Source organism: Bipolaris victoriae, assembly GCF_000527765.1.
Source record: "Bipolaris victoriae FI3 unplaced genomic scaffold scaffold_63, whole genome shotgun sequence".
Taxonomy (NCBI): domain Eukaryota; kingdom Fungi; phylum Ascomycota; class Dothideomycetes; order Pleosporales; family Pleosporaceae; genus Bipolaris; species Bipolaris victoriae.
The window spans coordinates 38,119-56,937 of record NW_014575329.1 but is presented as its reverse complement, the minus strand read 5'-3'; the positions used below and the strand labels follow the sequence as shown (position 1 = coordinate 56,937).

The 18,819-nt window shown below is 51.7% G+C and overlaps 7 protein-coding genes across 7 annotated transcripts; 2 read left to right on the top strand and 5 right to left on the bottom strand.

Annotated features, from left to right (window-relative positions):
* Positions 1 to 4,001: 4,001 nt before the first annotated feature.
* Positions 4,002 to 6,259, bottom strand: COCVIDRAFT_103890 (hypothetical protein; the record flags this gene model as incomplete). Its single annotated transcript, XM_014699352.1, has 6 exons — positions 4,002 to 4,249; positions 4,606 to 4,717; positions 4,809 to 4,843; positions 5,355 to 5,580; positions 5,645 to 5,702; positions 6,177 to 6,259. The coding sequence occupies 6 exons, from the start codon at positions 6,257 to 6,259 to the stop codon at positions 4,002 to 4,004; spliced, it is 762 nt and encodes a 253-aa protein (XP_014554838.1).
* A 1,505-nt stretch (positions 6,260 to 7,764) lies between these two features.
* Positions 7,765 to 8,444, top strand: COCVIDRAFT_17492 (hypothetical protein; the record flags this gene model as incomplete). Its single annotated transcript, XM_014699321.1, has 2 exons — positions 7,765 to 8,393; positions 8,429 to 8,444. The coding sequence occupies 2 exons, from the start codon at positions 7,765 to 7,767 to the stop codon at positions 8,442 to 8,444; spliced, it is 645 nt and encodes a 214-aa protein (XP_014554807.1).
* Positions 8,445 to 8,651: 207 nt separating this feature from the next.
* Positions 8,652 to 10,955, bottom strand: COCVIDRAFT_39302 (hypothetical protein; the record flags this gene model as incomplete). Its single annotated transcript, XM_014699351.1, has 2 exons — positions 8,652 to 8,669; positions 9,942 to 10,955. 2 exons carry the CDS (start codon positions 10,953 to 10,955, stop codon positions 8,652 to 8,654), a joined length of 1,032 nt encoding a protein of 343 aa, XP_014554837.1.
* A 1,649-nt stretch (positions 10,956 to 12,604) lies between these two features.
* Positions 12,605 to 13,072, bottom strand: COCVIDRAFT_103946 (hypothetical protein; the record flags this gene model as incomplete). The annotated part of the gene is made up of 1 exon (XM_014699350.1): positions 12,605 to 13,072. The coding sequence occupies one exon, from the start codon at positions 13,070 to 13,072 to the stop codon at positions 12,605 to 12,607; it is 468 nt and encodes a 155-aa protein (XP_014554836.1).
* Positions 13,073 to 14,718: 1,646 nt separating this feature from the next.
* Positions 14,719 to 15,267, bottom strand: COCVIDRAFT_103917 (hypothetical protein; the record flags this gene model as incomplete). The annotated part of the gene is made up of 2 exons (XM_014699349.1): positions 14,719 to 15,138; positions 15,199 to 15,267. 2 exons carry the CDS (start codon positions 15,265 to 15,267, stop codon positions 14,719 to 14,721), a joined length of 489 nt encoding a protein of 162 aa, XP_014554835.1.
* Positions 15,268 to 15,902: 635 nt separating this feature from the next.
* On the bottom strand, positions 15,903 to 17,840 carry COCVIDRAFT_28133 (hypothetical protein; the record flags this gene model as incomplete). The annotated part of the gene is made up of 3 exons (XM_014699348.1): positions 15,903 to 17,185; positions 17,277 to 17,574; positions 17,658 to 17,840. The coding sequence occupies 3 exons, from the start codon at positions 17,838 to 17,840 to the stop codon at positions 15,903 to 15,905; spliced, it is 1,764 nt and encodes a 587-aa protein (XP_014554834.1).
* Positions 17,841 to 18,450: 610 nt separating this feature from the next.
* COCVIDRAFT_103902 (hypothetical protein) lies at positions 18,451 to 18,642 on the top strand (the record flags this gene model as incomplete). The annotated part of the gene is made up of 1 exon (XM_014699347.1): positions 18,451 to 18,642. A coding segment is annotated over one exon (192 nt), but the record flags the coding sequence as incomplete, so codon positions are not given.
* Between the last annotated feature and the right edge of the window lie 177 nt (positions 18,643 to 18,819).

Genomic DNA, 18,819 nt, shown 5'->3' with positions numbered 1-18,819 from the left:
CCCCGCGCCCACCGTCACACGTCACAACGTCAAAACATGCACGCCGCCCTGCCACATGAAACCCAATGCCGACGGCGAACTCCTCGTGGCCGGCGTTGCCTTTGCGCACCCGCCCGCCAAGCCACCCCCGGCAAAGGCCTCGAACTCACGAGCATGCTTGAGTCCTCGCCGTATCCACATGGCTCGGCCTAGCCTGCGACGTGGTTTCCGGCCTGCTTGTGCTCACTAACCTCGACTACCGCACACTGCACACTGTCCGCCTGTTGCGCTGGGTCAAGCCTGTCGACCATGTACCAAGTACCCTTATTCACGCTGTCGGGTCCTGGTCATGCCGTGCTGCGCGCTCATTGTCCAGTGCCACCGCCGCTGATGCTCCCGCCCTGCACCACCGCGCACAAGCACACGCCGAGGGGCTCGGGCGGCGTTTCTGGCAAGCTAAGCGAGCCCACCATGCCTGCAACCCCGACTCCGACATATCCTCTTCGGCCAACGTCACCATTTCCTCCGTCCAAATGTGGAACACCACACATTGGTCGTATTATTATCAAACCTGCCCACGGCCCTGCCCACCCCTTCCAGATGCAAAGGTGAACGGTCCAGCTGATGGCCGTCCACTCTGCACACGCCCCCAGTACACATAAGTGGACCACAGTGGATCTGCACGACAGCATGCCACCGGCGGGTCCGCTTATTACTTCCCACGGGGGAGGGGACAGCCTGGCTTTTCTCGCCCTTTGTGTCCCAGGTACACTCTCTCATCCACGCATCCCATACAAATCACACCCAACCCCTTCCTTCACATAACTCGTCCGTATTAATCTTGCAGTCGTCTCATTTCTCCATTTGCTGCATTTCCACCACATTTCTCTGTAGCCTGCTGTTTCAGCCACCTGCTAGCGCCCGCCTGCGAGTACCTCTGTACCAAGACGAGACCGCTCGCCGAAGCAGAGACATGTCATTGTCGAGCTCCGCCGTGCTGTGATCGCCGCAATTTCTGTCCATGCAATCTCGTGCATGGAGATGAGAGTGCAATCGCCGGCCCGTTGAACGAGCTTGTGCACGCAGTCCTGCCTGCCTGGCCGATAGACGTTGAAATTGCTTCTTTCTGAAAGACTCCGAATGGACAACTGCCCAACACGCCCACCTCCCGCTTTGGCACCAGGCCACACACGGCCAGGACGGGATCCACAACGGCCGTACCTCCACACTTGGGTCTGAACAGTGTGACCCTCGCCGGGCTCCTGCATGTAAGCGACAACGTCTCGAGCAAATCACACCACGACTTGAACTCTCCTCAACGCTGCCCACTCCACTTCAGATTGCACGCTGGGCCACTGCAGCCAGCGCAAAAGAGGCCATCAACCCATGGCAATCTGGCCACACAGCTCACACAGCTTTTTTCATCGACCTGCTGTATTGGTTGCAAGCCAGAAGACGACCCACGCGCTCCCTGTAGATTACCTGACCGCTCATCGCCTAGGCGCCCCCACAAGGCTGCTGCCATGCACTGCGCCCTACCTACAGTGACGCCAAAGCACATGTTCGCAGTCTTTTGTGAAGAAGATGGCTGTGTCCAATTTGATTTTTGACAGGCCCTTGCCACGCGCTACATCAACGTGCCTAGGTACACATACAAGTCCCGTATATTAAGGGTCCAACCATAAGCCACTTGATCATCAGCGATACAAAAGGACTTGAGCCACACCTCGGTACATGGCCGCAGGGCAGCAGGGTAGCAGTACAATGCAATCCTCCGGCATAACATGACTGGTGAGACGGCGTCGCGTTCTGCCCGCCCTTTGTGTGTGTTACTTTTTTTCCATGCACCCCAGATTCTCCCACCAGTGAAACCCGGGAACACGAAGGTGCCCCAAGATCTTGGGATGAGGGGCAAGCGTCAGTGTCAGCGTCGGATTTCGGATCAGTGGATGGTGCCCGTGCTACAGAACCACGCTGGCACTGGCGAGAGCCCTATGTGCCCTGTCTGCCAATCCTTTTGCATCATCATTCAATTGATTTGACTTTGATTTGGCTAGTAGGGTAATATTAACCGTCGCCATCGAGGCTGATGCAGTAACAGGAACGATTGGTGGGGTGGGCGCCGCGTACCGCAGCGGCTGTGCCATTGCAAAATAGCCGTAGTCCAATTGCTACGGCTCCACACCCTCACGGCTGGGAAACCAAGATCCTCCCCCCAGTCCCGCCGTCGAGGGTTAGGCGGGAGCCCAACCAGCGAATCGTGACCTGTTGCTACCGCCGCGTCGCATGAGCGGCTCGCGCGATCATGCATCATCGACTATTAATGCGGGGGCGAGTATTGACCTGGGGTAGGAGCTGTCGACAGCTGCAGTAGTAGCAGCTGGTGGTGGTGGTGATGATGATGGTGGGTGGGTGGGTGTGCATGCTGACTGACAGACACAAGACAGGTGTTGACGCCAGCTTGACAACGGACAGACATGGACATGAGATTGTTTGATGAACGGGAGTGGGTGGGGCAAAGAAGGCACTGGCACTGGCACTCACACTCTGGTCTGGTCTGGTCTGGTCTGGCAGTTGCGACTCGACACAGCCCTAGCCTGCGTGCCTGCCCTGCTGATGAGGTGCATGGCCCAATATGGATGATGATGCAGGTGCTCTGAGCGTCCCTGGACTAAAACACACCGTCTTCTCCTCTCCTCTCTCTCTGTTGTCAAATTCGTTGGATGCCCTTGGTGACTCTTCGCCGGCCCCATCCCACGAGACCCCGATTGTCCTTTGTTTTTCCCGTTACAAGGCAAGTTAACCACTGCGGTTCCGACCGACTGACCCCCCGTCGCCCAAAGAGTCTAATGTAAGTTTCGGGATGTTGCAAGCCCGCCCGCATGGTGCACACAAGCATCCGTCTGTCCATCTTGGCGACCCTGTTCCCCCAACGCACCCCAACGCTTGTCGCCACCCCTCAACCCGTTTCATACAAATGAGGCGTAACGCGAATGTCAACAATCGGTGCGTCTGCGGCAGTACACGCCATGGTTCGCGGCGCTACTTTGACTGCTGCTGTTTGCACAGCTGGCTCTGGCTGGGAGCTAGCATCGTGCCGACATAGCGTGATATCTTTGGCTGTCCATCCCTGCTGCATAATCTGAGCGTGGCGAGCTCATCCAGTACCAAGGGTACCTACTAACCTTACCCCTGACATGCAATGAATTACGCAACGCTACAATATGGCAAGTACATTCCGAGGTTCACCACTACCGGTGTCGCTTCCTTTTCTCCATTCACACAAGTCACGCCCCTAGCACAATTTCGCGGCTTATGCCCAGCCCAGACTAGTCCACGTCTCTCGCCAGCCACTCTCATGGCGTAGCGACAGCATGAAACATCCATCTATCAAATATGTTCGTCCGTATATACCCTGCCAAGAGGGTGCAAGGAGTTTCACGATCACCATAGACTAGATCGGATCGCCCTGCCCTGCCCACATCGGAATACCCTTGTTTCTGAATCCGATCTAGAATTCTGCAAACAGGACTTTACCGACTCTAGAAGCATACCTATCTACGAGTAGTAGCTCCCCAGGTCCCCGATCAGCCGAGACAATCTTCCCGAAGCCTGGGACTTGGTTGACCGAGAGAAGGTCTGCGTGACTCACGATGCCACGGCACATGACGGTTTTTTTCTTCCTCCTTGTCCTTTTTTATTCTTCTCATCATTATCTTCATGATCTCCGTCTCTTTCTTGGGCGCTGACTGACAAAAAGGGAGAGTTTCAGGGCTCGCATTCGTATTTGCGAATGAATGTCACACAACACCCACACACACACACACACACATCTCAATACGAAGGGCACTAGCAAGCTGTAGAAATCCCCAGATCCGGGGTATTATCATGTCGGCTGCACTCAACCGGAGACTTGACGCTACTAAGAACAGCATCTCCACATCTTGTATACATACAATTAAGAATGCTTGTTCTTAGAGCAACTGCTATCAGCTGCGGACGAAGTCTACGCGCAACCTACCCTACTTTTGCTGCTCGGCGTCTTCCTTCATGCCGGCCTGGACCCACGCTCGACTCTTAGCAGCCTGCTCCGCTATCTTGGCCTTGTCCTTGAGCAACTCCCTCATAGTGTGAGGATCGGGGACGTGGCGGCCTTTCTCCACCCCCTCACGTGCTTCCATTCGGTCCAGCCAGGCCTGAACCGCAGGGAACCTGTCCAGGTCGACGCCTGCCCAGCCGGCAGCCGCTCCCCATCCATAGTGAGCAATGTCTAAAGTTTGGTTAGATGACAGGAGATGAGGAATTAGGTGAGAGGGACTGTGTGTGTGTGCCTTGGGAACGAGTAATGGATGTGAAAATAATCCCGGGATGGACGGGGAAGGGAATTGCCGGCTGATTGCATTTCGGTGGGCTGCGGGAGAGCCCCATCCGCCGCATACATAAGGTTTTGCAACAAACCGGTTTCATTTTTTTCTTCCAACCACCATCGAATGATCGATGATGGGGAGACAGGAGCAGCAAAACGGCTATGCGTTGGCAGAAGAGAAAGGAGGGGAGAATGCAGGGTGCGACCATGTTTGAATACATGGACTGGGTAAGCAACAGAAAAATTGACACGCTACTCACCGGCAATGGTGCACTTTGTGCCGCACAGGTATGGCCTGTTGTCAGAAGCGAGATGCTTGTCAAGGACAGAGTAGAGACGGCGTGTCTCGGTTTGGTACCTGTTCACACCATACTAAATCCATGGAGAAACACACAATCGTGTCAGCACTCTTTTCCTATTTTTATGCGTACGGCATGAAGCAAAAGCCACCTGTGTTGCTTACCTCGATATGCTCGGGAGCATAGCGCGTGAAATGATCTGTTCAAAGAGATTTCTGTCAGCCTTGATCCGGTCCTCTTTTTTTTTCTCTTGTTGCGCCTTTTTGCTCTTCTGCCCCTCTTGACAGCCCCTCCAAAACTCTTTTAGCAAATAATGTAGATCACAAGGCGGCTCGAGGATCTTTGCCTCTGTTTGGCAGTTTCCCCGCCCGCGCCGCTCCCCCACATCCCGAGGCAAGATTGATTTGATTGATGAAGGGGTGGGTGGGCTGGGCTGGCTCCCGCCGTCACTCAATCAATCAATCCCAATCCGCCTGACGCGCAACCGCCGCGCACATCATGTTGCTCCAGGGATCATTGAACAGAAAACGACGCTCTCCCCCCCCCCTTTTGCCAAGCCCTACTACTATCTTGCTTCAGGCCTGGTCGTTGGCACACACACCCCCTCTCTTACAAAGATCTTGATAATCACATGAAACCCAAACATCTCAACAATAACAACAACAAAAAAAAGAGAGAGAGAGAAAGAAAGAAAGAAGGAAAAGACTTACTAGCCTGACCCTGCATAGGTCCTACACCAGCATTTTGGAAAAACAACCAATTGTTCATTTCGTACCACTCGCGCGTTCCCTTGGGGAAACTAATCTTGTACTCTGTGTCGTAGCGCTCGATGAGGTATTGCATGATGCTACCGGATTCGAAGAGGTTGATGGGTTTGCCGTCGGTGAAGGTGTCGGTTAGTGCGGGGATGCGGCCATTGGGGTTGATGGCGAGGAACTGTTGTATGGTTGTTTGGTTGGAATGATATTTATTTATTTTTGGGTGGGGTGGGGGAACTTACCCAGTCTTCCTTTTGAGTGTTCTTGGATATTTCGATCTTGTGGACTTTGTAGGGGAGGCTGGGTGGAGGTTTAGTTATGTTGATCTTTCCCCTTGAGTGGTATGTGATGTGGCCTTGAATATGGGTTGCTCTCTCTATCTTCAAGACTATGAAGATCATAGAACATATGTGTGATGATGATGATGATGCCATTTTCTGCACCTCGAGGTTGAGACTGAACGTAGGAAAAGGTGAAAAGGTGAAGGGATATTTTGAAAACGATATGTCGACATCGTGTAAGGATCAGAGCAGGTCGCAATTACATCTCACTACTCATCACGAGATTCTTGATACCTCGTTTCTGTTCTCGAGATGAAGTGACACGATGCCAACTGTCCTGTTCGTGAATGTATACAATCAAAAAGAGAGAGAGAGAGAGAGAAATGCTCATATGACAACAAAGGAAAATAGAACAGAACCGATTCAGATGACGCGAAATAACAAAAAGGCGAAGACTATTGAAACGTATTCGTAAAGCACAAAACACACTCACCCCAGCTCCTCCAAAGTAATGGAGATCTTGATGCCATTCGGCGTCTGCGTCGTATAAAGCGTTATATCAGATTGCTGCGACATATTTACGGTTGAGAAAAACCAAATGTGTAAGTTCCTGGATAGTCCTTGAAAACAGTGAAAGAAAAAGTTCAGATGTCTCTTCTTTCTTAAACGTAGAGGGCACGTTTTTATGAGGATCAAGGCGCGCTGTTTAATGCTGGCAAAGTGGGGTTCAATGAGGGGCAACACACGAGTTATGACGAATTTTTTGGCTAGGGAAACACCGCCGACACTAGGTGACTTTTTGAAAGGTATTCTGGTTACTCGGGGCCTAGAAGCTAGTAATAAGGCCGCTTTTGCGTGGATTGCGAGCTCGTTAGAGTACTGCTAATGCGCGCGCGCTTTGAAAGGGAGCGGTGTAGTATGTTTACCTTACTGCATTGGTTTTAGATTGTATCGGTAGACTAATTGCGTGATCTATTTTATATGGGCATGATGGGCAGGAAGGGCAGGAAGGGAGTACCAAATTTTTTATTTATTTCTCGATATCGGGTTAGGGCTAACGCCAGGCAGTTAACCTTTTGGGGAGCCGATGGTAGTAGGGATAGAATGCTAAGCATTCACATGTGACTAGTATAGGAAAGGAAAAATCTTCAGAAAAAAAAACCCCATATAAAGATACAACAGTAGAGGTTAACTAGTTATCATCCATCCTTGAGCTTTACATTATTATTCCGATGGATTCACCTCATTATCTCGCCCAGGAGCACTGTTAGGGAAGCTTTAGTACTAGTCATCTTTTTGTTCAAGAACAGAGAACGAGCTTTCTATCATGATAGATTTCTTTCTCGTCACCAATCATAGTGGGAATACTCTACATAATATCAGGTTATCAGCATACGTTATCTCGGGACTATTTGTGTTGTGATATAAGATTTGTTGTTTATATCTGCTATAGATCTGGCCTATGTAGACGGTAGCAGGGGTATATTTTCACAACCAAGGGTGCTCCTTAGCCAATTTTCATGCTTAGATACTTGATAATACCCTTTGCTAGTCTTTATATAGTGTAGTGAAGAATATAGAGCGCGTATTGTAATCTACGAAGGCATATCAACCGATTGTTCTTGAAATGCTGCATCACCCTTGGTTGGGAAAAAATACCCCTGCTACCCTGTACTTTCCACGCTAATCTATATCCGAGAGGTACCGTTACATGGACAGTGACTTCTCCATATGTAGAGAACTGCACTTTCCACAGATTGGATGCGAGTCCATAGAGCGGTAACGGTAAACCAATTTGGTCAATCCAGTGTCAAGCATTATATACCTCTACAATACTTGATTTCGAAGCAGTAACTAACTGAAGAGTCAAATGAGCAGTGGATTGGTAAGCGGAATGAGTTTTGAAGCTAGTCAATGATGTCCTGATCAAATCCGATACGGCATTCGGCTACTAGAAGACCCGGGCTAGTTACGGCTAGTAGGCTTGAAGATTTATATTATGGCACAGCATGCACCTTAGTTAGAGGTTTTATCTAATTTCAGTCAGTCTAGTTCCCGTCTTGAACCTGCACATCCCGAAAATGCCAACTACTATCGCAATCGCTGGCATCAGCAGCACTCTTGCTCTTCTCATCGCGAAATCACTTCTCCAACAACCTGATGTCCACATTCGCGGCTCTTCACGTAACATAAACAAGATCCCGGATGATCTGAAATCCAATTCTCGCATTTCATTGGTACAGAGCGACCCATACGACACTGAGACGTTGCGCACCTTGGTGCGCGGTTGCAGTGTGGTAATATGCTGCTACTTCTCGAGCAATGAAGTCATGCTCGAGACACAGAAAAGTTTAATTGATCTTTGTGAAAAAGAGGGTATACCGCGTTACATCGCCAGTGACTACACTGCAGATTACCGCAAGCTCGATCCGACCGACTTGGGGATTAAAAACTTTACAAACGATATTGTAGCATACTTGGGCACAAAACCTTCTGTCAAAGGTGTGCATATCCTGATTAGTCTTCTCATCGAGACATTTCTTGACATTTTCGAAGTCTGGTACCCGGAAGCGAACGAGCTTAGGTATTGGGGAACTGGTAATGAGAAATGGGACCTCACCTCGTATTGGACAGCAGCAGAATATGTTGCTGCTATGGCTCTTGACCCGAATGCATCTGGCTTCTTCAACTGTAGCACCCCTCCCCACTGGTGCGTTGACTCATAATACTTACAATTGCAATTAGTTCGAGGAGATCATAAAAGTATAGTGGAAATCGCCAATGACGTGGAATTAGTGACCGGCTGCAAGCAAGTCCTCAAATCCAAAGGACCTTTGACCGTCCTTGAGAAGCGGTTGGATGGCGCTGGTAACATAGAGCAAACCCTCTCGTAAGTTGTAACACCACCGCCCACCTAAAGTTCAAGTTAATAAAGCGACTATTATACAGTGCTAGTCAATACTTCACATTAACTGGAAAGATTTCCCTTGGTGACAATATAGACAACGCCAAATACCCCTCCGTGAAGCCAGAAGCATTTTCGGACGTACTGCGACGACGTTTAAAGTAAGCATGGATTTGGAGACGACATAAATCAAAATAATGAGACGTCCAGCAATTGGTGCTAACAAGGCTGTTGTGTCCTTTATTCATGGACTGGGAATTTGAAAGTCAAGAAGATGAAAAATGAAGGATATAACGTTCCTATCTAAAAACATTTATTATTTGGGCTTTGAATCACGAAACGTAATATGGTACTAGATTCAAGAAAATTTGAAAAATAAAGACATTGGCACACTATAGTAAAAAAAGATTCTTACCTAAACAGCGCCGTGATAATACCATGCCTTTTATAGTAGTATTATAGACAATACACTTTACTTGTCTTAAATTTCCATATGTACAGATCACAAATATCAGTGTACAAATCAATTAATCCAGGCGCTTATTTCTGCGTATCTATCATCCCCACATCAATATATAGGGAACAGGTTACATACCAAACCACATTTCGTCATTTTAGACTTGAACCCAGAGCACTTTGTTCAAACCTTAGGTTATTGATGAGACTCCCTTTCTTCAGCTAATCCACCCCACCTAACGTACCAGTCCAGCAACTTCCATACCGACCCACCTACCGAAGACGACACGAGATTTTATAGGTAGAAGAAAACGCTGTCATAATACCAAAAAAGAAGCTTCGATTGTTATCACGACACAGTCTCAATAGCTGCATTCCCGTCCTATCCCTAGCTCATCTTCTCAATCATACCTGAATACACACAAATACTGCATAAACTTCGAATCATTTTTTTTTAGTTGCAGACTCTCCAAGATACCAAGTAACAACCCCATGTCATATGGTTTATGACATAATTGTTCGGCAGGTCACGGTTGAACATTTATATTAAAAAAAAAGGCAAAGAGTAGGAATTTGCAAAAGACAAGAAAAAAAAAGGGTAGTTCGCGCGTACTTGAACCTTTTCTTACACAAGGCGAGGAACCCGATTTAAATAGGTGAGCACAAAAAAAAGAAAAGAAAAGAAAAGAAGACAAGGAAGAAAGACCTTGTCGTCCAAAAAACCTTGCAAAAACTGGTGTAGAATCTCTTTTCTCTTTCGAGCTCTCTCACACCACAATCATCATACCCATTAAAAAGAAAAAAAAGAACATATTACATTCATCTAAACTAATCGCATTCTCTAAAAAAAAACTCCCCCACTCTAGCACACAAAAAACTACATTACTCCTTCCCTACCTCATCCAACTTGCCCATCATAGCCTGCACCTCCTTGACAAGCGCCTTCCTCTTAACCCTCGCATCGGGATCACCCTCGGTATCCACGCCATCGAGCTTGAAAATGATTTGCGTGAGGATGGTTTCGCTCAGCTTCTTGTATTCAAACGTCTTTTTTGCCTTGTCTTCGGGCGGGTTCGACATGAACTGTATGCACAGTGGGACTAGCTCAGTATGAAATTTGCTGGCGACGGCGTCGAGCTTGCCCATAGGGGTCTGAGGTTGAGCGGGCTTGGAGATGTTTTGGGGCGGCGCAGAGGTAGGGCGGGGTGCGGCGTTGATGTGGGAAGGGATGGGGAGGTATTCCGCGCCAGCTCCGGCGGTGGTGTAGCCAGGTGTCGAAGTTCCGGATGCGTTACCCGAGGAGACACCTTTCTTCTTGCTCTTTCTGCCGCCGCGCTTGCGAGACTTCTTTTTGCCGGATGTATTTACGCCGGAGTCGTCATCATCGTCATCGTCCTCTTCGCCCTCGCTCCAGGCGCGTGGTGGTACCTCTTCTGAGGCAGCCCCATGACCGCCGATAGGTGCCTCGCCTACTGTGACTAGAATCTCACTACCACTGCCATCGCCACGTAGCCCTTCCTCCCGTCCAGTCCGCTCATCATACTTCAAATTCCTGCCCTTATAGAACATGCGTATTTTTCGGTAGTCATCGACGCCCAACTTCTTCGCCGCGGCCTGTCGTACCGTACCGATCTTGAGGTCTCCATCACGTATGCTGTGCGCTGGGAAATGTGTAGGATAGTGGGTTCGGCCATGCTTGAAGATGAGCACATCTGTTTCTCGCTCAGGGTTCTTGTCATCCCAGTCTACAATTTCAGGTGTTGATGCCTGTCCATTACGACGCAAGTCTTCGTTTGTGATGTACGAGAAATCGGAGTCGTTTACGACGCCAGCGTTGGGCGAGTTACCAGGGCGGCCAAATGGCGAAAAGCGCCCTCCCCAGCTGCCGCCAGCGCGTGAGAACCAAGACATGCCCACAATAATGGAGGCCAGTGCAATAGCAACTGTGACAAGGTAGGTCGGATCGTCAAAGCGAGGGTTCGTGACGATCTCGGTGATATCGCTCAGACCACGATTCTGCAGGAAGCGGATAGCCTTTGATAGCGCGTCTGTAGACTGATGCTCGGTATTGTCTGAAGAAGCTGCGTTGTCGCCTAGTAAAGAGCTGCTGTTGAAGAAATTGAAGGACTTCTTCAATTCGTCGACTAGGGTGTTCAGCGACGCCACGGTGGTCGAGTGAGGCGCCCTGCTAGTTAGCAAGGCGTAATGTGTCCGCGCGTACTCAAATGACGTAGTAAGTAGTTGGGAAAGTCCTTGTGTGTGCAGTGGGGGCTTCTATGAGCGGTCGAACCGCTCGTCTGCGTCGATCGGCCAAACGTATTAGCGAAGTGACGTCGCACTAGGAAAAGGTCCGACTAGGCTGCGCACGAGACCTGGCATACGGCTTAGTCAACACCACCAGCAATTCTACACGTGATGTGGAACGACGTCAACAAAAGAAAGCAGAGCCATTGCAATTGGATACATTTGATATGAACACGCATTTTCAATTCAGTATATGTTACATAAGCTAAGCTTGAACACCGAGACCGATTTCGCTGTATGCAATGCCCATCGGACACATGAGATGCTATAAACCGAAGAACAGATCTGGACTGCTCATATCCTACGCAAAAGCACCGATTATTACGCCCAGCCCCAGTGACATGTAAAAAGACGCCCATTTCGTGAAATTAGGAAAGTGTCATAAGTCGTATTGGTGGGTTGCATCGACATGCAGAACGCCAAGAAGCAGCAAAGTTGGAAAGGCAAACAAGTGGCGTCCAAGAGAGTTCATGGTTAGACCTTGCTCCGCTTGGGTGTGGCTAGGAAATCCAGCCTCGATTTGCTGATAGTAGTAGATCGGCTTCCTGGGGTCTGACGTGGCAGCTTGTTGGTGCGGGCAGGAGTCTTTGGAGTCGGTCCAGAAGTATGCTTGACTTTCTTGGATGAGCGCGTCTCCTCCTCCTCGACAGGGCCATCGTTTTCCTTATCAGAGTTCTCTTGCAGAGTTTCTAGCTTGCGCTTGCTGCCCTCGGCACGCGATGGAGTGTCACTGTTGCGGACCATGCGGACCGTACCGGCTGATGCAGGGCCTGGAAGAATATCAGCAAAAGTGATACAATTAACTCAGATCAATCATACGTACCAAAGTTGACAGCCTTCCCAGACTCAAATGAAAAAGAGCGTGGGTGGTTGGGGGCCTCGCCACCGAATACGAGACGTCGTGATGGCGAGCCTTTCAAGGTTTCGGTTTCTTGGGACCGCTCCAGATTGTTGATGACAGAGCTCAAGTTGGGATATATCACGGCACCGGTGGGGACCTCACTGCCTGCGCCAAACTTCATTGGCGACGGCGACTTGCCCAATTCTTCGTGCGAAGCCCGCTCCAGAGTACTACTAGAGAAATTGACGTGCTTCTTCACAGGAGCCGTGGCTGGAACTGCGGTTAGGGCATTGTCCAAGTTCGAAGACACAGGGGGAGACAAGTGTGTGCCTGCTGCGATCTTGCTGGGGTCATTCGAGTACTTGCGGTTGGGAGTACGAAGGATGGAGCGAACAAGCTGAAGGTTGTGACTTGCCTATACAATGTCAGTAAGATTCTGATGATATTCAGCATGGCTACATGCCTTGCGCAGACCCTCTCTTGCACCATCCCTCACAGCCCGTATCTGACTAAGCTTACTGGATGGAGATGATGCCTGATCTGTAGATGCTGACTTTGCTATTTTGACTGTAGAAGGTGGTTTGCCAAAGGTCGAAATCATCGAGGTGGTCTTCAGGGTCTTGACGCTTTGAGAACGGGCGGCCGACGACCTTGTGGGCGTCATCAGACGGGCGGCCAGACGGGGAAGCGCAGTTTGAGACGTGATCCTGCGCGCTGGAGTTGCAATCGCAGGCGTAGAATCTTCAGGGTTCTTCTCGTGAGATTCGGGACGGGTAGTCGCAGCATCGTCAGACTCGGTCCGCTTGACACGCTTTGATGTTGGGTTACGACTGCTTTCGCCATCTCGTGAGGCGGGACGACCGTCGCGGTTTGGGGGCGCCATGCGACGCGCAGGCTCAGAACGTGGCACGCTGGGTCCGGCAAGATCCGACTTGGACAGTGTGCGTTTCAATGGCGTTGGCGGAACGTTGCTTCCAGAACCTGTCATGGTCGACTTGGACTGCGTGCGTTTCAAAATACTATTGGGAGTTGCGCTCGATTCTGCAATATCAATCTTGGACTGTGTGCGCTTGAGTCTGTTTGTCTCAGGCTTCGCAAGGTCAGGCTTTGAAGGCGATTTCTTAAGCGGCTGGCCAATAATAGGCTTGAAGCGAGATGGATCGGCACGGAATGCAGAAGGGTGGTTGGCGATCGAGTCCATATTCTTGAACTGCTTCATATGCACATCGCTGAAGCGGGCCAGTTTGCCCTTGGCTTCTGCCTTTTTGCGTTGGGGTGACACATCGGCTTTGGAAGACCACTCGCTAGTACCTGTCAAGTGGTTAGAATGAAAGGTATGCACAAATCTATATTATCACATACCAAACAAGGCACGACTACCGGCACCAGGGGTACCTGTGATACCGGCACTCTTCAAGATGTTGCGCGAGCTTGGGCTCAATCCGGCTTCGTCTGGTTTGGGGCCCTCGAGCACGGGAGACTTGAACCGAAAGCGGAAATCCGGCGAAGACTCGATGTTTGAGGTCAAGCCTGTAGTGGTGGGTACAGGAGTTTTGGAAGGAGTAGCCTGGCCTGCGGCCAGACCAGCTGCTTTTGGTGGTGCAGTGTGCGCGCCCAGCGACTGGAACCCTAGCCAACGCGCCTCATCCAAAACCTTGGCCGTGCTTGCATGATGATGCGCCGGGTGCATTTCCTGACCTGCAGGCTTGATAGTGGTACGGTCCTTGGGCGTGTGAATCTCTGTAGCTGCAACGGGCAGCTTGGTTGAGCTATTCTTATGGGGCGTAGGGGTAGCCATAGCTGGTACTTGCGGCGGCTGCGATGTAGGCTGGACGCCCTCAGAGGGCTTTGACTGCGACGGGGTCTTCGTGCATGGTTCTGGGAGCTCGGGGAGATCTGGAAGTCCTAGGTCTGCAGGGGACGCGTTTTGCCGGCTGTCGTTGGGCTTTGTTGAGCCATCAGGCGTGGCCTCGCGCTATGGAAGGAGAACAGGTCAGCAGATGTAAACAAACAGCCTAGGGGCAACATCAGGATAGAGATGCATACCTTCAAAAGACGAGCAGAGCGACGCGCCATGTTGCGCCGAGTGTTCAAGCAATTGCGAAGCTTGAATGAACAAGGGAGTTGAGGGTGGAGAACAAAGATGGTCTGTGGGTGGGGAGAGACGGGATACGGGATGTGGGAGTAAATCGGCTAGGGCGTGGATAAACAAAGTGCACGGACCGTGTTTTCCATAATAGGACACGACGTCATGATGTGGCTTTCTTGGTCCAGTTTAGTCACATTCGAGAGGTGAGGGAAATGGACAGTACTCTGTGGTGTGAATTTCGGATGTGATGGCTTTTATTCGCAGGTTGTTAGTTGCAACTGCAGATGTCAGATGTGTGCAGCCTTCGTCGTTGGGATCAAGCGCAAAGAGCGTCTCAGAGTTGAATGCTTTCTTATTGAAGGGGAGCTGGACAAACTATTCATGTAAGTGCTGTCTCACTACGCGATGCGCTCTGCGTCAAGTTCTGGTGCCTGGACCCATTACCAGCCCTTCTCGGTCTTCTTCCCAAGCAGTGCACCAGGTGGCTTAGCCAATTCTGCTTCAACACTCCTTTCTGCCTGCTCGCGCAATCCCTCTTTGGTAGCGTCTTCGACCTCTCTTTCTTTCTTTCCCACTTCTTCGCTCTTCCATACAAAATTACCTGCTCCACCTCTTCCGCTCCTCGCAATAGGCAACTCCTGGCCCTCAGGATGCCATGGCGTGCTAACCTGTGGGGTAGGAGATGTAGGTATAGCAGTAGAATCGCCAGGTTGAGTGAAGGTACCGTCTTTCTGCAATTCAGTAGGCTGATACCAGTTGCCTGCCCCGCCCCGGCCCATGTGTGCATAACTTTGCGATGCATTAGAGGGCTGCGCTGTGGCTGGAGTCACGGATGAACCAGAATGGTTTGCCTCAATGTCCTGGATATAATGTCAACTCGGGCGTAATGTCTAGATTGTAGAGCTCGTGTAGGCACCCACCTCGGCAGCCTTCTTACTCTCTTCTTTAGCTGCATAATAATTACCCGCACCTCCTCGCCCGTATGCCATGATGTCTTGATGTACGAGACTGGATTTTGTTGTAAACAAAGATGGTTTGTCGTTTTGTTTGGACAATGCAGGCGTGCGTGTGGTGGCTAGTTAACGGGTAAGAAAGCAAAGAGACCAAAGCTCACATGCCGCAATGCATGGCACGCGGCTCCGAGTGGGTCGTGTAAAACTATAATTATAAGCACCCGGCGTTCTGGACAGATAGGAACGTGGGGAACGATGACGGTTGGTATCGGGTATCAGTGTGGGGGATTAAGGCCGATTACACATGCACATGGGCCGTGGGCTTGGCGAACGATAAAGAAGCATACCAAGCAAGTACCACAGCACAGCGCAAAGGTTGGCAGACATTCAACTACCAAGCAACAATGTAGACTTATTCAGTAAATGTTAACAGATTGAAACATATGAAATTCGACCTCCATAACTAACTAATGTATAACTCAACAAATCGGTCGTAAAAGACATTTTCCCTAGTAGTGACCATACAAAGAACAGAAGCAAGACATGGCCGTGTTAACAAAGTACCCTGAGCCTATTCCTCGACCGGTAGTGGTTCCTCACGAACGCCTTGACGCCAATCTCCCAGCCCAAACTCCGCAAAGCATCATGAACCTTTATGAGCTACGTCAGACCTATTCCCGTCCTTCTTGCACAGCGCGCAAGACTGGGTAAAGATTGTGAGCATCATCATCGCTCATGCGGCGCTCCTCGTCGTGCTTGACGTCCTCGTCGTCGTCGGAGAAGTCATGCGCCTCGAGCCTTTCCTTGAGGTAAGCACGAAGCCTCTCAATTACGCGGATGTTCTCAACCCAAGATTGTTGAGATGAGTCGCCCTGCTCGGTGGTCGATGAAGACACGCTTGGCGAGCGAAGAGCAGGGTCAACCTTGGGAGAGTGGAGAGCCAGTTGGTTAACGTTGTGGTGAAGGCTATCATGCTCAGAATCCTTGGGAGAACCGACGTCGCTTGAAGTATCCATAGAGCTCTCGGATCGATCAGGGGCAGCCTTCTGCAGAAGGTTGCCAGAGAATCGTCGACGGTTGTCGGTGTCGAAAGCCGGGGCAAGTCCCGATGATGGAGCTGCAGCGGACATGTCCGACATGGCGCTGACAGATGGAAGAGTGGGGTACATGCTACCAATCGAGTTCCTTGATGTAGGAGAAACTCCGCTGGAGTGCGAGGCGCCAGGTGAGTGCTGGGAGCCGTAGGATAGAACGCTGGACGCGGGGGTCAAGGCTGGAGTCTCGACGCTAGTAGATCCAATAGCAGTGGTGTGGGAGGATTGCGAGTGGCTAGAAGAGAGGCCGGGTGGTGAGTTGCTGGAGCGGTAACCGGCACCAGTGTGGATGTAGTGGCCAGGATGAGCAACACCAGCTGCGGCAGCGTGGTTGGGGTTCTCATAGACGGTGCTCTGCAACTGCTCAAGGAACTGGTCAATGTTCAGAAGATCGCTCTTGGTCCTGAGGTTAGGCAGTGGCAGAGAGTAGGGGTGGTGCATGGGTGGGTGCTGTCCCTGAGCAACCATGGTGCCTCCGTGGCCGTACTCGCCCATGCCGCCCTGGTAACCGCCGCCGCCGCCGAGGACTGGGAGCTGAACACCCTGCAGGCCCATGAGCCGCTGGCCGACGTCGTAGTAGGTGGTAGGGTCAATTGCACGACGCTTAGCATCTCCGAAGAACTCGTTGAGAGCATCATAAGCAGCACGCTTCCTGATCTCGTAGTCGTTGTTGAGCTGCTGAGATTGGTTGACTGCATAGTAAACGGGTCCATAAGCAGAGTTCTGGGGTGGGCCTCCATAGAAGCCAGCTGGAGCACCGCCGGGGTGTTGTTGGCCGTAGCCACCATTGGGTCCAAGTGCACCATCGGGATATTGATATCCACTCGCTGTAGCGGCAAGCGCCTGCAAGTCAGCGACCACTGTAGCCGACTGTTAGATATTGAAAGGGGACGGAGGGAAGACGAGTCCAAGGAGATGTGTTTTGGGACAAGTCAGATGAGGAGGACTTACGTTTACCGTTCTGGCCCGGGTAGCCTTGAGCGCCGTGGGCGCCGCCTCGGTTTGGCTCTGGTGAGCGGAGCAGGACAGAGTCATCGGCGTGAGTCTTGACGTGCTTCTTGAGATCCTGGGGGCGCTTGAAGGCCTTGCCGCAGAAGTCGCACTTGTGTGGCTTCAGGGGCACGTGAACACGGATGTGAGAGGTGATGTGGTCACGCTTGACGGTTGTTGTGCGGCAGTTGCCCCACTGGCACGTCAAGTTGAGGTTGTTGGTGCTCTTGCGGCCAACGTGACGCTCACAAACGTGGTCCTGGTCGATGGTCAGTACACTGTGGGATGGTGGTATTGCAGGCGCTCCGAGGGTAGGTTGAGCACAAGACGAGCATTACTTACATAGAGCTGCTCGGCGGATGGCAGGCGGTCGCCGCAGTTCTGCCACTGGCAGACTAGCTGGTCGCCGGAGCCAGCGCCAGCGACTGAGGCGGGCGTTGGGGCATTTTGCTGGATGGGGGTGCCCTGAGGCTGCTGTTGCGGTGTGGTGGCCGCCGCTGGTACGGCGTTCTGTACGTCGCTCATTCTTGGCAGGGAGTAGTAGAGTTGCTGTGGAGTGCTTGGAAGTGGAGAGAAGAAGAGGAGGAGGAGGAAGGAGGGAGAAAACCAGACCACAAAGCGTCTAGATAGGCAAGAGTGCAGTCGGCTGAGCGAGACTGGACTGGACAGGACCAGATTGCGGGGGGCAAAGGCGCGTCCTTGGAGGCCAGGAATAAGAAGAGAGAGAAGAGCGCCGAGACAAGCAAGATGGATTTCGCGGGGGGAGGGGGGCGCTGAGCGTCTGATGTAGGGGACTGGGCAGTGCTCGGAGCGGAGCTGGTCACACCCTGCTCCTGCCAATTTTCTTGGGGCCAAGTTTTAGACTGCCGCGCTAGTGCGCGCTTGGACCTTGGCCTAATAAGCCGGTCGCATCGGACGCATCCCAAAAACCCCTCAGCGACGAATCGGCGCGTGCTGGCATTGGCCGTTGGGGCGACAGCGACAGCGACGCCGACACACCCAGCCCACCATGCCCTTCTCTCTGCCCTTCCCAGCAGCCGGCCCTCCCGCTGCCAGCTGGGGGGGGTTGCGCGCTTTCGCTTTCACCATCGCGCTCCGACAGGCAGTTTCCCCGTAGCCCGTAGCCTTCACTCGCTGTGCCCTGAGCTGCCTGTTGCCGCTGCAAAACACGCCCGCCCGCCTCTTCACACGCTGCCCGTCTCCCTGCTGTTGCGACGTGCTGCCAACCCAGTCGCTGCTGCTGCTGCTGCCTGCCCAGCTCAGGCGGAGTTCTTGGAGCATAGCGGAAATTCTTGTCCGGCCATACCCACACACCCTCTCTGGCTGACCCGTCATCGGTAAAGGCCGCGTGCCTGCAGTGGCGACTCTTCTTTGCCGGCCGGCCACTATGCCCCGCCATCCTCTCCACAAAACAGGTCTGGCAGCAGCAGCAGCCAAAGCAGCCAAAGCAGCCCCCCAAGGATCACACTTGCTTGCTTGCCTGATTACCTGCTTTCGTGCACAC